General features: G+C 39.7%; 1 protein-coding gene across 2 annotated transcripts in view; it reads left to right on the plus strand.

Annotated features, from left to right (window-relative positions):
- The first annotated feature begins 774 nt into the window (after nucleotides 1-774).
- The window catches only part of UNC80 (unc-80 subunit of NALCN channel complex), a 237327-nt gene continuing 221321 nt past the window's right edge, over nucleotides 775-16780 (plus strand). For both annotated transcript variants that reach the window (XM_077154956.1, XM_077154955.1), the window contains exons 1-5: nucleotides 775-866; nucleotides 1787-1835; nucleotides 3808-3964; nucleotides 4903-5204; nucleotides 16043-16166. In XM_077154956.1, coding sequence (XP_077011071.1) covers nucleotides 775-866; nucleotides 1787-1835; nucleotides 3808-3964; nucleotides 4903-5204; nucleotides 16043-16166 — 724 coding nt within the window. The remainder of the gene's footprint in view (nucleotides 867-1786; nucleotides 1836-3807; nucleotides 3965-4902; nucleotides 5205-16042; nucleotides 16167-16780) is intronic.

Raw genomic sequence — 16780 nt, forward strand, 5'->3', positions numbered from 1 at the left:
CATTACCACCTTGACAAAACAAGGTCAATTTCTTGAGGCTATCATTAAAAAGTAAATTCTCACATCAGAGAACTTTCAAGTTTCTCTATCTTGCCAGTCTTGCTTCATTTCATCGTTTACACTTTAAAAAATTTCGTGCACTCTTCCTGCTAAACCCGGAAAGTGGACTCCTAATCTTGCTAGAGGTGCGAATGATGCCAGGGTTAGTGACTGCTCTGCAGTTCCCCAAAGCTCCTCCTCCCCAGACCGTGACAGTTCTTCTGATGCTGAGGTTGGGAAACAGGACAGGGTACTGTCCCGGGGTGCAGCCCGGAAGGGTGAAGCCTAATCCTGGCGGCTGAAGAGGCCGTACAGGGGACCGGGATCAGCGTGCGATGCAGAGCGTTGACCCCCTCGGTCATCCCGCGGCTGCTGAACCTACCCCGGGCTCGCCTTTGGGCCGGGGCTGCCCGGCGAAGGCCGCTGTCCACAGTGGGAGGTGCTGAAAGCAAGGAGCGGGAGCGGGGGCGGCGAGGCGGACAGCTCCTCCGAGTGCCTCCCTCCCCGCTCCGCGGCTCCTCCAGCCCTCCCCTCCTCCCGCAGCCATGTTCCACGCACGGGGAGGTGCGGGGGAAGGGGAGAGGGACGGGGGATCAGGGCGGAGATAGTCCGCTCTGCCTCAGGGAAGGAGGGGATGAGAGTTGGGGGGAGCACCGGGAGGAGGAGGAGGAGGCGGCGGCGGCTAGCGCGGAGCCAGCTCTGGGTCCTGCAATAGGACTCCCGGGAGCCACCATCATGGTGAAGAGGAAGAGCTCCGAGGGCCAGGAGCAGGACAGCGGCCGCGGCATCCCCTTGCCTATCCAGACCTTCCTGTGGCGGCAAACCAGGTGAGGGGCGCAGAGAGCGGGCCACGGGCCGCCCTGGGTTGGGGGCGCTCCTGGGGCCGCCTGGGTCGCCGCCGCCGCCGCTGCCGCCGCTGCTGAGGCCGCATCACAGCCTGCAGCTCCCTCTCTGGAGCTGGAAAACAAGCCCTCGGACCCTCAGAAAAACACGCATTTTAAAAATATTTCAATGAAGTTTGAAGATAAGCAGATTGGCAGTTGTCGAATAAATATACACATCATTTAGGGGGTGGGAGGGCAGAGAGCCTAGGAAGAGGGGGAGGGAACTAAGGAAGATAATTATGACTGCCTGTGCTCCGGCGTCCAATTCCCCCTCCATCTCCTGTTCTAATTCCAGCCCAGTGACCTGTTGTTTTTCCAGCTTCTGTTTGGCAAATATCTGCTATGCCCACTTGTTAACCATTTTTGCTCGGATTCAGCCAGTATAACCTTCCTGGTTAGAGCCCCTGAGATAATTTTTTTTCCTTGCAAAGGTTTGAAATCTATTCCAATAAATAGGAAACAATTTTTCCTTTATTAATGTTGTGATTTAGAGATTTATCAGATAGGAAATTAGATTCTGGAAATCATGACCCATAAGTCGTGTTCATTTTTCAGTTTTAAATATGACTGTACACATGTGTAATGTATCACTTCTAACCACTGGAAATTTTGAATCTGATTAGGCAAAGTCTTCAGTATAAGTGTGGATACAGAAAACCATAGGGATTTGCATGTTATTTCATATATATAATTACATGTGAAAAAGCAAATGTTCTCAGCCGTTCAACATCTACTCATTAACAAGCTATGGGAAAACATGAAATTTGAGTCTCATTGCACCACACCTAGTCAATGAAAAAAAGTCAGGGATTTCTTAAAACTATTTTACCTGTATTTATAACAAATATCTCTTAATTTTTCAGTGCATTTTTGAGGCCTAAACTGGGGAAGCAATATGAAGCCTCCTGTGTGGTATGTGATGTTTACCATTTAATGGTTAATTTCAGATACTATGTAGTAGCTTGAACTAAAAAATGATGTTAAATCATACTGCTTGTGAATATTAATTCACTCAGCGATTATTATTAAACTCCCACTGTGTGCAAAGCATATTTTTAAGTCCAGAGGACAGAGCAGTGATCAAAATAAACATCGAGTTTATATTCCAGGGGGAAGTGGGGATAGGCCATAAACATAAAGTGAAATACGTTGTAAGCCAGGTGGTGATAAGAGCTCTGGAGAAATATTAAGCCAGAAAGGAGATTAGGGATCATTATGGGGTGAGGATTTCATTTTATAAGGGATGTGTGGGTAAAGTCTACGTGGTAATGTGACTGCTAGACAAAGATCTGAAGGAAGGAAGGGAGGGACGTGCAAAGGGAAGGAGCATAAACTAGAGTGGGGAGTAAGTGATGGGATGGGGAGGGAGGCAGTAGTAAAAGAGGATTTAGAGTGATAACAGAGCTGGGCAGTGGAGTACCTTGCCAGCAAGTATAGCAGTCACATCCTTAACTAACAAAGTTAAGACTGCTATATAATAAAAATTCATATGAAGAGTGCCTTTGAATACTCAAAAGAGTAATATGAAGTATTGAACTTGTATGTCTTTCATGTGTTGTCCAATCCTGAAAATAGAAAATAAAAAGTAATTATGATAATAATGCTATTAATATTTATTCAAAGTAGAGTGCACTTGTCCTGAGTTCCAAAGTAAACATGTCCCTGAAAACTCACATTTCACAGTGAGAAATTAGTCAAGAAATCAACAAGAAAATTTAAAATGGACTTTTCACAGACTTCATTAAAATTGAGAACTCATCTAAAGGTCTTTACATTGCATATATTATAGCCTAAAAGTAGATACTTACACATTTAGATATTGGCATGCATATTTGCAAATTGTTACATAGATACGTCTCTGGTTAGGAGTTCTGAAATACATTAGGGCCAGCCACAAAATATGGTGGAAATTCTGAAATGTGGTAGGGCCATAAAATATGGTGAAAGCTAACTGGAGTGTTAAACTCTCCCCCTCTCTCTCTTTCTCTCTCTCTCTCTAAGTAGGAATTAGTTTTTTTATTGTCTGCCTCTCAGACTTCTCAGAAATTTTTTCAAATACAACTTTCTTATAAGGAACTTTTAATGTAAGTTATTGTTGTATTTAGTTCAAGTCAGAATAATTTGATAATTTGATGTTTCATTCTCCGAGACTATCTCTGGCCAGGATAGAAGAATCAACAAACCAGAAAAGCAAAATTGCTTATTTTATTTCCTTCCTTCCTCCCTTCCTTCATTCCTCCCTTCCTATCTTCTTTCCTCCCTCCTTCCCTACCTCTCCCTCTCCTCTTCCTCTTTCAACAGATATATTGAGTGTCTTCTATGGTGCCAGACTTTAGGTAAGGAGTGTCTTGTAACAGGCCATTGTTGAAGACACAGGTTAAATCAAAGACCACAAAATCAGATTTTTAAAAGAGTTGTATCTTAGTTAACACCTGTTGAATATTGACATAAATTCTGGCCCTCTAGACACTTTAGCAAAAGGTTAGTAACTTCACTTTTATCTGCAGGTGTGATAACCCCTTTGGATGACTCAGCAATATTTTAGGAAATATTATACTCAAAATCTCATGAAGTTAAGTGTGGTATTGTACTTTTTGCCAGAGGAAGCTTATTTTGAAGGAAACAAAAATTGTCTAATAATTCAAGCCATATACATTAGATCAAAACCTGTAAATCGATAGTAGGAAATTATTACTACCCACTGATTTGCATGTTGATATATACAGTGAAATACAATATGAACACACTCTAAAGAACTTGTCTAGTGATTTGCATCTTTTGAGGTATATAGTACCTTGATGTCCACTTCTCCACCAATGAAAATCTCTTATTCCTTATTTTACATGCTTTTGTTTTGTTTTTGTTTTTGTTTTTGTATCTGCAGTCCTTTGAACGAGTGTTGGTAGAAAACAAACTGCATGGCCTCTCTCCAGCCCTTTCCGAAGCCATCCAGAGCATTTCGAGATGGGAGCTGGTACAAGCTGCCTTGCCTCATGTCCTCCACTGCACTGCAACCCTGCTTTCAAATAGGAACAAACTAGGTTTGTGCTTCTGAATTATTTCCTCGTGGTATACCATTGTCCTTCATGTGCAATACTCATAATAATATTTATAGAGTACTTACTATTTTCCCAGGCACTGTGCATACATTATCTCATTTAATTCTCATAATACCCCCTCATATTGGTACCGCTGTCATCCCCATTTGCCAGTGAGGATACAGACTCTTTTTGTTTTTTAATTTTTTTAATTTTACAAGTGATTTGTAAATATATTGCCCTTTTAAACATTAAATATTATAGGGAAACTGAAGACTCTCCCTTACCCAAGGTAAATCTCAGCCAATATTGTTTCCTTTTTCCTTCCAACTTCCAAAACAACCATTTTCATGGATTTGGCATAAATCCTTCCAGATATTTTTGCATCCGTGAAGTACTACATGTGTTGTGCACACACATTTAAAGATTGTTTTTCCTTTTTCATATTAGTTTGCAGATTGCTTTTCTCACATGGCAATACATCCTAGCCACCTATTTATTCTTCATGTTAGTTTACTTAACTCATTTCCATTCCCACTTCCTCTCTTCATTCAGGTCTTTGTTCAAATATTACCTCTATAGTGGGGCATTTACTGTTTATACTATCTAAAATAAACAGGTTGTTATTTTCAGAGCCTATACTCTTAATAGCTATGCCACCTATTTGGAAATATATGTGGGAATATGATTGAAGAAATGTGATACATGCAATTCCTGCCCCTACAGACAGCATGTCATTCTATAGAGATTGCAGCCAGTTGGAAATCCATAAAATAAGAATTAGCCATGCCAGTACTGGATATCAGAAGCATAGAGAAATGTCTCCCAGGAAATTGAGCTGTAGAGCAGAGCAATGATGTTCTTTCCTAACCCAATGGTTAACATCCATTGTTCTGGTCATAGAGTTTGCTTTAATCTTGCTGTGTGGTTTTCCCATGCAGGCCACCAGGATAAACTGGGTGTTGCTGAGACAAAGCTCCTTCACACCCTGCACTGGATGCTCCTGGAGGCACCTCAGGACTGCAACAGTGAGCGGTCTGGGGGAGCAGACCGAGGCTCCAGCTGGGGGGGCAGTAGCAGTGCTTTCATCCACCAGGTAGAAAACCAAGGTTCCCCAGGGCAGCCTTGCCAAAGCAGCTCCAATGATGAAGAAGAGAACAGCCGAAGGAAGATCTTCCAGAACTCTATGGCTACCGTGGAGCTCTTTGTGTTTCTGTTTGCTCCTCTGGTGCACAGGATCAAGGTAAACAGAAAGCTGGTATTGAAGTTGAGGTGGGATAGAGATGACATGGGATGAGCTTTCCATATTTAGGTGTCCATGTCTTTGTATAATCTTATAGCAAGGCAAGGTATAGAGAGCTTTTATTTTTATATGTAACTATTTAACATACTTTTAAAAACACAGATCTTGGGCCACGGTGGCTCAGCAGGCAGAGTACTCACTTACCATGCCAGGGACCTGGGTTCATTTCCTAGTGCCTGCTCATGCGAAAAAAACAAAACAAACAAACAAAAAAACCCGACAGCTGTCTACATATCATTTACCTACTTAAAAATCTTCAATAGTTTATTGGTTCTCCATCTGTTCCAGTATAATGCCCCCAACATATTAAACATGGTGTAAAAGATCAAGAATGATCTGCTGCTAAGGTTATTTTCTGATTTACATTCTGCCAATCCCTACTGGCCACGACAAGATCCAGTCCCACAGGAGTCATTCCCTGGATATGCCCTTGCTGTTTGCTCTACCCTCTTTCCCCCCTCTCATTCTCTCATGGTCCTTCAAATCCCAATCCCAACATCATCTTTTTCTGTAAAACTTTTTTTACAGCCTTCCCCATTTATACTTAGTTATCAATTCCATTGTCTTTTTCTAGCGTTTTGTAAATACCTTTATTATAGTAGAGGATATAGAGCAGGGTTTTTTAAAATGCAATTTTACTGAGATATATTCACATACCATATAATCATCCAAAGTGTACAGTCAGGTTCACATATCATCATATAGTTGTGCATTCATCACCACAATTAATTTTTGAACACTTTCATTACTGCAAAAAAATACATAGAAGAATAAAAATTAAAATAAAACTGAAAAATAACACTCAAAACATCCTGTACCTCTTATCCCCTTGTTTTAGTTTGCTAATGCTGCCAGAATGCAATATACCAGAAAAGGACTGGCTTTTATAAAGAGGATATATTTAGTTACAAATTTACAGTTCTTCAGAAGAAAGGCTTCTGGCTTTCCTCTGACTTTCTCTGTCACATGGGAAAGCACATGGTGACACATCTGCTGACCTTCCCTCCTGGCTTCCAGGTTCAAATAACTTTCCCCAGGGCAGGTTCAAGTAGCAGAGCAGTTCCTTTCTGCACCCCCAAATGTCTAGATCAGAGCTGCTGATCTTCTTTGACCGCTCTCTTTTAAGCCTCTAGCTAATTAAATTAAATGTCACTCATTGTGGAAAGCCCTCCCCTTAGCTAACCACAGATGTAATCAGCCATAGATGATTTTCACATCTGCTAATTTAAATCCACAGCAACAAAACAACTGGGCACCATCACCTGGCCAAGTTGACACCTGAACCTAGCTACTACAGCGTCCACTCCCTTGTGAACTTGCAGCTGTACACATCACCCTAAACCATGCTTAATTCCAATAACAGATATATATTTTTTCACCTAACAATGCTCATATGTCCTGTATACAATGCATTAAATCTTTCTATTTGCAAAATACATTCATTTTATCACAGTATCACAAAAGCTTTAAATCATTCCATTAACAGTACAAATACAATACCAACTCAAAAATAGTATACAGTATCATCAAAGTCAGTTACAGGTATACCCTGCCTTAAGGCAAAATTCTCTTCTAGTTGTGGACCTGTGAACTTCGAGTGGGTTATCTGCTTCCGATATACGAAGAAGGAACAGTTGTAAGATAAACGATCCCATTGCCATAGGGAGTAATTGGAAGGAAAACAGGGTCACTGAACTTAAACAATTCTGAAAACCTGCTGGCCATGTTGCCCATCACATTAAATAATTCTGATAAATGAAGTTAAATTTTTGATCAAAGCAACTCTAATTTTCCTTTTAAAATGATTTAATAAAGGTTACACTTAATGGAAAGCATTATCTTGACTGCCACCACCTGGCCTATGAGACATGCAGGCCCTGGCTCGTGCCCTCTTTAGCCTCATCCTCTTCTATGTAACTAGCCTCTTCCTTTGTCACTACCCTGCAATCTTCCTGTATGCTGTTCTTCAATTGTGACAAACTCATTTTTCCCTTCAGGTTCTTGCACTGGTTTTTCCTTCTACTTGAAAGATTTCCCCTCACACTCACCCCCCACTCCCTGATTTTCACTTGATCATGTCTTTATCATCAATTTACTCATAACGCAAATGTTACCACCTCAGAGATGGGCCACAGGCACATTACTCTGCTTTTGTTCCTTCTTAGAACTTATCAGTACATAAAATTACTTTATGCATTTGCTTCCTGTTCATTGCCCACCACTCCCACTGTAACAAAGGTTCTTTGAGTGAGGGGCCTCAACCTGCCCAATTCACAACTGGTACTCTAGTGTCTAGAATAGTGCCTGACTTCTATCAGATCCTCAATACAATTTGATGCCTGACTCACTGACTATCAAAATATTATTATCAAAATCTTCTTCAGTTGCCGGAAGTAGCAATTATGTGTAGGTACAAAGTCCTTAAAACAGAGAGAACAGAAAAGAAAGCTCCTAAAAATTAATTAATAAAGATACCTGACTGTTTTAGTTTGTAAGCTGCCGGAATGCAATATATCAGAAATAGAATGGTTTTTAAAAAGAGAATTTATTAAACTGCAAGTTTACAGTTCTAAGACCATGAAAATTTCCAAATTAAGTCACCAACAAGAGGTTACATTCAGTCAAGAAAGGCTGATGCTGTCCAGAACAGCTCTGTCAGCTGGGAAGTCACGTGGCTGGTATCTTCTGGGATCTTTGGGTTCTGAACACCTCTCTCAGCTTGGAAGGCACATGACAATATCTTCTAACTTTCTCCTCATTTCATAAGGCTTCCCTGGGGACATTTTCTTTCTGCATCTCCTAAGGTCTCTGGCTGTGTGGGCTCTGTTGGTTCTGGTAGCTCTTTCCAAAATGGTTCGCTCTTAAAGGGCTCCAGTAAGCAACCCCACCTTGAATGGGTGGAGACACATTGCCATAGAAACCATCTAATCAAAAATTATACAGTAGGGTGGATCACATCCCCATGGAAACAATAAAAAGATCCCACCCAGCAATATTGAATGGGGATTAAAGGACATAGCTTTCTGGGTATGTAACAGCTTCAATCCGGCACATTGTTTGTTGAGAAATAACCTCTGCAATTGGACAATGTGGTGGTATAGGATATTGTGCTGGTTCGAAACTATTATGTATCCCCAGAGAAGTCATATTTTAATCCTGATCCAATCTTGTGGGCCAGACCTATTGTTTAGGGTTTAAACTTTGACTGGATTGTTTCCATAGAGATGTGACATATCCTGTTGCGGTTGTGATATTTTGATTGATTATTTCCATGGAGTTGTGACATGCCCACTTGTGAGTCTGACGTTTTGATTAGATGGAGAAGTGCCTCCACCCATTCAGGGTGGGGCTTTATTAGTTTACTAGAGTACTTTAAAAGGCAAAACATTTTGGAGAAACCTCAGATGCAGTCGCTCCAGAACTGACAGAGACATGGATGTTTATTAGTTTACTAGAGTACTTTAAAAGGCAAAACATTTTGGAGAAACCTCAGATGCAGTTGCTCCAGAACTGACAGAGACCTGGATGTTTGGAGATGCTCGGAGTGCTGACAGAGAGAGCAGATGCCTAGACATGGGCAGAGCCCAGCAGACATCGCCATGTACCTTGCTATGAGATTTTAAGCAAGCCAGAATCCAGAGTTGTGTCCCAGAGGAGCTAAGTGAAGGCCCACAGACACTTAAAGAGGAAACCACTGGCATCAGAAACTGGAAACAATGGAACTGGAAATAAAGACCAGCAGCCACCAGCCACATGCTTTCCCAGACTGACCTTCCTTGAGCCAAGGTTTCTTTCTCTGGATGCCTCAGTTAGGATGTATTTATTGCCTTAAAACTGTAACTTGTAACTTAATAAAATCCCCTTTTAAAAGTCATTCAATTTCTAGTATATAGAATTCCATCGGCTGTAGCAAACTAATACAGTTGTCCAGTGTGGTTATAATTTTCTATACTTTTATTTGAAGGGTGTGGCTAAAAGTATAAGTTTTAGAAACAGCCTGCATTTGATTCCAGTGTCTGCTATGCCCTACTGTAAAACATTGTGTATTTAACTTCTTTAAGTCCCAGTTTCTGTTATATGAATTGGACATAAGAATAAAACTCTCTCTGTGGGGCTTTGTGAGGATTAAACAAGTTAAAGGGCTCCACATCACACATAGAAAATTATTGGAAAATGTTAGTTGTTTTTAATACTGGCATTTTATTGATATTGGTATTATATATGATTGGTAGAGAGGGAGCCAGATCAGAGGCTGCACAGATAGTTAAGGAAAGTTGACCCAAGACCCCCAAGTTTTATTCATGACCTGGGAAGGTTTTGAGTCCAAATGAATAAGAACAGGTTGAGTTAGGAAAAGAGTTCTGTTGAGTTAAGTATAGAATTTAGCTTAAGGCATGATGCAAAATAAGGCCTGAATGGTCTAAGTGTTTATTTCTTTAAAACTGTGTTTTATCAACACTTACACACAACTCAACTATTTAACAAACTTCAGCTCATATAATAAGTAGCATTTTCATGTGTGCCTGTCTCATTTAGAAAATTCTTTGTTCTTTGCAGGTTTAGTTATGAGACATGATTGACCCTCTTGTGTGAAAAATATGCCTAGTGACAAGCATTGGTACTCAGGATAATAGAGGAAAAAACAGAATAAAAAGGCAGCTCAGGTCAGTTCAAGTATGAGTAGGAGAGAAGTGTGGAATCACCTTATCATGGCCTTAGACAGTCATTCAGCACATCATGGAGCCATCAGTTAGTAGCTGAGTAATTTCCAACAAGTCACTTACTGTCTTGAAACCTCAGTTTCCTCATATGTGAAATTGAAGCAATAATAATACTTAGCTCTACTTTAGGCAGTTATAAGGGGATGAGACAATGCATATAAAACGCTGTACAATTACTGATATATAATAAACAATTATAGTTAGCTATTATTACTACCATGACTAGCATTATTTGTTTTTATCACTTTATTCTTGCTCTGAATGAATTATTATTCTAGATGCTATAAACAATAAAAATACTAAGGAGTCAATAAATTTCCCCACAAGGAATTTTTGTTTAAGAGAGGTGTATACTTATACAATGTCATTTAAGAATATGCTATCCCTAGATCTGGGTTTCTTAACCTTGGCATTGTTGACATTTTGGGCCAGATAATACCTTATTTTGTGGTGCTACACTATATGCTGTAGCATATTTAGCAGTATGCCTGACCTTTACTCACTAGATGCCAGTAACAACTCCCCCCACCCCCCTGAGAAAGAACAATTTCAGGTGACTCCAGATATTGCCAAATGTCCCATGGGGTAGGGGTGACAAAATCACCTCCGATTGAGAACCACTGCCTTGATCTTTCGTTTGCTTGCAGGTTATCAGGCCCTATCCAGACATATTTTCCTTCCGTATCCTAGACCCATGTGAACTTCTCACCAGCATCATGAATACTCTTTACTCCCTATCCTTCCTTTGTATCTGCCCTTCAAAACTCCAATCCCAGCTTAAGACTCAAATTTACTTTCTCTATTCCTGTCCTAGAGATCCAATTGCTACTGGGGAAAAATCACACAACATGCAGACTGATGTTTTTACAATGTTGTCTTCTCCAATTCCCACGTGCAGTCCTACTTCTCGGTACTTTCCTTAACTTTACTCCCTCAAGCCCCATTCCGGGCTTACACAGACAGTGTTTTAGGTTGAGGCTTATATAGGATGTGGTGTTGCAGAAAGCCTGGGAGGCTGAAATCCTCGCAAGTCATGAGCCCATGTCTCTATTTCCTCACCTCCTATTACTTGTTAGCATCTTACCATTGCTTCTGCTTTCCTCTGTTGTACGATAGAGAGTTTTCACGTATCATTTCTAAATTTACAACCACCACGGGGATGTGGGTATCTCTCTCTACATTTTACTAAAGAGGAAATTGAGCTTCAGGGAGAATATACTCAATCTCATAAATAATCCAAGCACAGTTTGATCATGTTGCCAACATGCTTAAAGTAGCTTGTTTTCTCATCATGCAGAGAGTAAAACTCCAACTCCTTAGCCTTGTACACGAGATCTTCCATGACCTGGCTGCCTACTTAAGCTCCAAATGTTTGGAGCTAATAACACGACACACTGTTGTTGCTCAGGCCTTTGCTCACATCAGTCCTGATGCTTGGAATCCTCCCCTACTCCACCAGTCTGCCTAGAGAACTCCTACTCATCCTTTAAGATCTTCCTTCCATGCATAAGACCAGGTTAAGGAGCTCTCCACTATCTCTATAAAAAATCTACACAAATCTTTATTGTTGTGCTCGGTTCCTTTATCATTTTATGTGCCTATGTCTAGCTCTCCCGTTAGATTCTCAATAGTTTAAAGGTAGAAGTTATTGTTTCCCTTGTTTTTAACATATTGCCTGTTGTTAGTAGGCATTTAATATTAATGCTTGTTGAATAAATTAATTCACTACTTAGCAAATAAATGCACCTTACTCATACTTTTACAAACCAGTGTCTTATTCAGTGCATAATTTTCAAATATTCCTCATAAAAATGATTAATCTGAAAATTCTATCAAATATATTGTTAATTTTAAACTAAATTTTATTTTATCAATTAAAAATACTGAAAATTTATTAAAATTAAGGAACCTCCATTAAAGATGGCTTCGATATTTTAATGGTTTGTTCATATTCACTTATTCCTCAACAGATATTATGAGTACCTATTATATGCCAGGCACTGTTCAAAGTGCTGGAGAAATATCAGGGAATAAAACAAAATTAAGCCCTCAAAGTCTAAACCCTCAAATCCCCATGTCAAGTAAATAAAATGGAATTAAAACAATTAAAATTAGATCTCTCTAAGCTTACTAGTAAACATAAAGGATTGCTTCATGCCATCATTGCAACAGGGTCTCAGCAAAAGCAAGAAAAACACCTGAAATTTGGGGATGTTGGTTCTGCCAGTATCTGTACCTTCTGCTTTTTCTCAAGCCCTTTCTAGACCACCTGCCTCACAGTTATTTGAATAATTGAGAGTATCTTCTCCGGCTGCCTAGTTTCCGGTCATATGTGCATACATAGCAGTGGTGACCCATTAAAGGGGTGTGCGAATTTGAAGCCGTTGTGTACCCCAAAAAAGCCACATTCTTTAATCTTGATTCAAGACTCAATACTGTTGAGTGGGATCTTTTTTATTAAGTTGTTTCCATAGAGTTGTGACCCACCCAACTGTGGGTGGGACCTACATGGAATGATATGTAGCTCTACCCATTCAAGGTGGGTCACTTACTGGAGTCCTGTAAAGGGGAACCATTTTGGAAAAAGCTTCAGAACTGACAGACAAGAGATGTTTGGAGATGCAGAAGGAAAATGCCCCTAGAGAAGCCTTTTGAAACGAGAAGCCAGGAGAGAAAGCTAGCAGATGTCTCCATGTGCCTTCCCAGCTGATGAAAAAAACCCAGATGTCATTGACCCTTTCTTGAGTCAAGGTATCTTTTTCTGGATGCCTTAGTTTGGACATTTTTATGACCTTAGAATTGTAAACTTGTTAACTTAATAAATTTCCTTTATAAAAGTCAACCCATTTCCAGTATATTACATTTCTGGCAGTATTATCAAACTCAAACAAGGGCTCTCTAGAAGAGGAATTAGAGTTCTTTATTTTATATACTCAGTTAAATTAAGAGGACTTGCAAAAGAATATACCCACATAAGAGGATGCTAAAAGGGATTTAGTTGGCATTATTAGGGGAAGTTAAAATATACTCAGTCAACAAATATATATTGAGGCTCAGAGAAAAGACATATAACAGAGATATCTCAATTTATCTGTAAAAAAATATGCAATCTAGTTGGGAATATATCAAATCAAATAAAAGGATATCAATACTTAGCAGTGAGTACTAAGTGTCACATTGATAGGACAAATGATAAAGGCCAGGATTTTAGTCCAAAATTACTCATTTTCTTCTGTAACTTTCAGTGAGATTTTTCTTGTGTCAAGAATCTTTATAAGAAACACAGAAAAAGACTGGTCTCAGACATGAAAAAAATAACTGAACCCAGGTCAATTGAGATTTGGTTTCCTCCATTTCTAAAGACAGGTCTGATAAGCTTTTTTGATATTAGTTCCCTGCTTGCTGGATCTACTCCCCTGTCTAATACTGGGCAGACTTCCCAATGTCTGTTTCAAGAGAATTCGGGTAACTCTCCCTTACTCCAGACTTGTGTCTGGTTGTTTACTCAGTATCTCTTGTTGAATGCCTACACGTATCTCAAACTTAACATGTCCAAACCTGTCCCTGCTCCAGACTTCCCCATCTTCATTAATAGCATAGCCCAAAATTTTGCTATTACCTTTTAATAATTTTTATTTTTTGTCAGAGAAGTTGTAGGTTTACAGAAAAATCATACATAATATGCAGAGTTCCTATATATCACCCTATCATTAAAACTTTGCATTAGTGTGGTACATTTGTACAATTCATGAAAATATTTTTATAGTAGTAATGTTAACTGTAGACCAACATTTACCATACGGTACCAAGTTTGACTCTTCTCTCTCATGCTTCTCTTCCAGTCCATCAGCAAATCCCACTAACTGAATCTAGAATCCAGCACTTCTCATTACTACTATACCCTGGTGTAATCATCCTTCATCTTGATGATAACAATAGCCTCCTAAATAGTCTCACTTTCTACTTTGCCTGTTTTGGATTTGTTCTCAATAGCCCAAGTGATCCTATTAAAACATAGGTCCAGTGATGTCACTCTGCTACTCAAAACCCTCCAGTGGTTTTCTCATCTCACTTAGTCATTGATGAAGTCCTTACTGTGACCCATAAGACTCTATGTTATCTGCCACTCCATAAATTCTCTGATTTTATCTCTTCCTGCTCTTTCCTTATTCACTTGACTCCAGGCACACAATCTCCTGGCTATTTCTTGACATACTGGGCATACTTAGGATCTCTTCATTTGCTGGGTTCTTTTCATGGAATGCTATTTCTGGAGATATCCACAGGGAAGCTCCCTCATTTCATTCATATAGTCACTCAAAAGTCACCTTCATAATAAGGCCTTTACTGGCCCTCTTGTCTAGAATGTCAGCACTTCTCTTTGCTTTGCTTCTCCTCCTTTGCAGTAGTAGGAATTTTGTATTCTCTGTTCACCATGGTATCCCATCTCCTAGAATTATAGCAGGTACATAGTAGGTGCTCTAAATATTGATGAATGAGTGTTGAATTAATCTGGCCAAGAGTCTTCCTTGCTTTCCTAATATTTCCAAGTAATTATATGGCTCTGTTGCTAAGGGGTGCCAGGACCCCAGTCTTGTCTTTAGCATTACAGTAGGGTTTTTTCTGTGGCATCATGTGGGTTTTTCCCAACGATTTCATCAACTTTCTACCTGAAAACCTCCTTTGATATTGAACTGTACTGATTGACCACTGTTAGGATCAACTTATTTTTGTATGCTGTATGGCAGGGTCACATTTCATTTTCACATTTTTCCATGTGAGTATCCTGTTATTGCAGCACCATTTGTCAAAATTTTGTTTGTTTTTTGGGAAGTGCAGGGACCAGGAATAGAACCCAGGTCTTTCACATGGCAGGTGAGAATTCTACCACTGAAGTACCCTTGCACTCCCTGTTAGGAGCAACTTTTTGTTTTCGTTTTCACCATTCTCTTTTCAATTCTTATCTTTCCAGATGAATGGTTTTCAACCATGGCTGCACTTGAGGGACAAGGGGGGAGCTTCTAAGAACCTCACAGAGATCTAATTCAGTTGGTCTAGAATTGGGCTGGGAGTGAGGCCTGGCTTATGTATATATTTTAAGCAACCCAGGTAATCCTAAAGTGCAAGACAGGGTTGCAAATCGCTGCTCTCAGTAAATTCCTAGGTCTCCGCTGTGTTTGCTAATCTATGATCACAGTCTCTGTTTCCAACATTATATCATTTTGAGAAGCTGAAGTATTTAAAATGTAATGTTGAATATCACATATTAGGACTCAAATAATGAGACTGCATTTTGAACATCTAAGCCTCCCAAAATAATGTAGTGATGGAAGCAGGGAATACGGTACTTGGAAGAGACCTTAAATTGTAGATAAATTAAACAAGCATGTGTCATAAAGTCATCACAATTCCGCATGTATTTATTGAGCACCTATTATATACCAAATTCTTAATGCTGAATTAAGCACTGTGATGATTGCTGAGGGCTGCAGGGAGGAGTATGGAGGGTGGAAATGCCTAATATATCCTTGCCTTCAAGCAATTAAAGATTATTCAGAAATCAACATTAAAAAATAATACACTCTGTAGGTTCAAAATCTATCTACCTGATTCCATTAAATAAAAGATGAGAGATGGAGTAGACAATGGACATTCAGAATAGCCCATATTGAGGATATTGACGTTGGGGGGAGAAAAAGGACAGCTAAACAATTGAAAGTAATGGTAACCACACGTAAAAGATCTGCCAAGTCACTTAAGCAGGCCTTGATCGCTGCAAACCCAAAACAATAATTTGTGTGCTGTGCTTTGCCCAAAGCTGCGTGTTGATTTATTAAGTTTGCATAAAGCAAATAACCATGGTTTCCACAATAATTGCAATGATAAGTTAGGGCCATAGGTTTACTCTAGAAGCACTTGTGTGTGATGAAAGAAATTCTGGCAGATCGACCCATTCTGAAAACAGTTTTGTGAATGTTATTAAATAACTTCTGCCTTGAGTGGTCCCTTCAACCAGTTCTTAGAAGTCAGTTATTGAATGTTGATCTCTTTCCCCAGGAATCTGACCTCACCTTCCGACTGGCCAGTGGGCTTGTTATATGGCAGCCCATGTGGGAGCACAGACAGCCTGAAGTGTCTGGCTTCACAGCACTGGTGAAGCCCATCAGGAACATCATTACAGGTTTGTTGAGTCAGACACCCAATGGAACAGTATTAGCAGACTCCTTCACACGTAGGAGTGAGGGTAACAGGATGCTTTGCCCTTAAGAAGCCAAGAACCATATACCCCAGGGAGTTAACCAGCATCTACCCTGTAACTACCCTGTGTCTCAGGTACAGGGTTCATTCATGTGAGAAGAAACTCCAAACCAAGGAAGGGTATTTGCTATTGTGTGACTTTGAGTAATTCACTTCAATCTCCTGTGCCTCAGTTTCCTCATCTATAAAATGAAAGCTATAGAATCATATTAATAGTAATTATCTCATAGGATTGTTTTGAAGAATAAGTGAGTTAATATATGTAAAATTGCTTAGAAGAATGTCTGCCACATAGAGCTGTGGAACTGGTAGCTAATGTAATTAAATCACCATCATCATGTTATCATCATTATAGTAAAGGCTTCTTAATAATATAGTCTTTGCATTTATTCCTATCAAAATATTTCAGCTTGGGAATTACTTCATTCCTATTTTTGAATTAGAGGAAGAACACAACATGATAGATTGAAAGCACATAATAGACTCATGCTTCACCACAGATCTGCATGTGACCTAACTGCTTTGACCATTTCTACT

This window comes from Tamandua tetradactyla, chromosome 3, assembly GCF_023851605.1.
Source record: "Tamandua tetradactyla isolate mTamTet1 chromosome 3, mTamTet1.pri, whole genome shotgun sequence".
Lineage (NCBI taxonomy): Eukaryota > Metazoa > Chordata > Mammalia > Pilosa > Myrmecophagidae > Tamandua > Tamandua tetradactyla.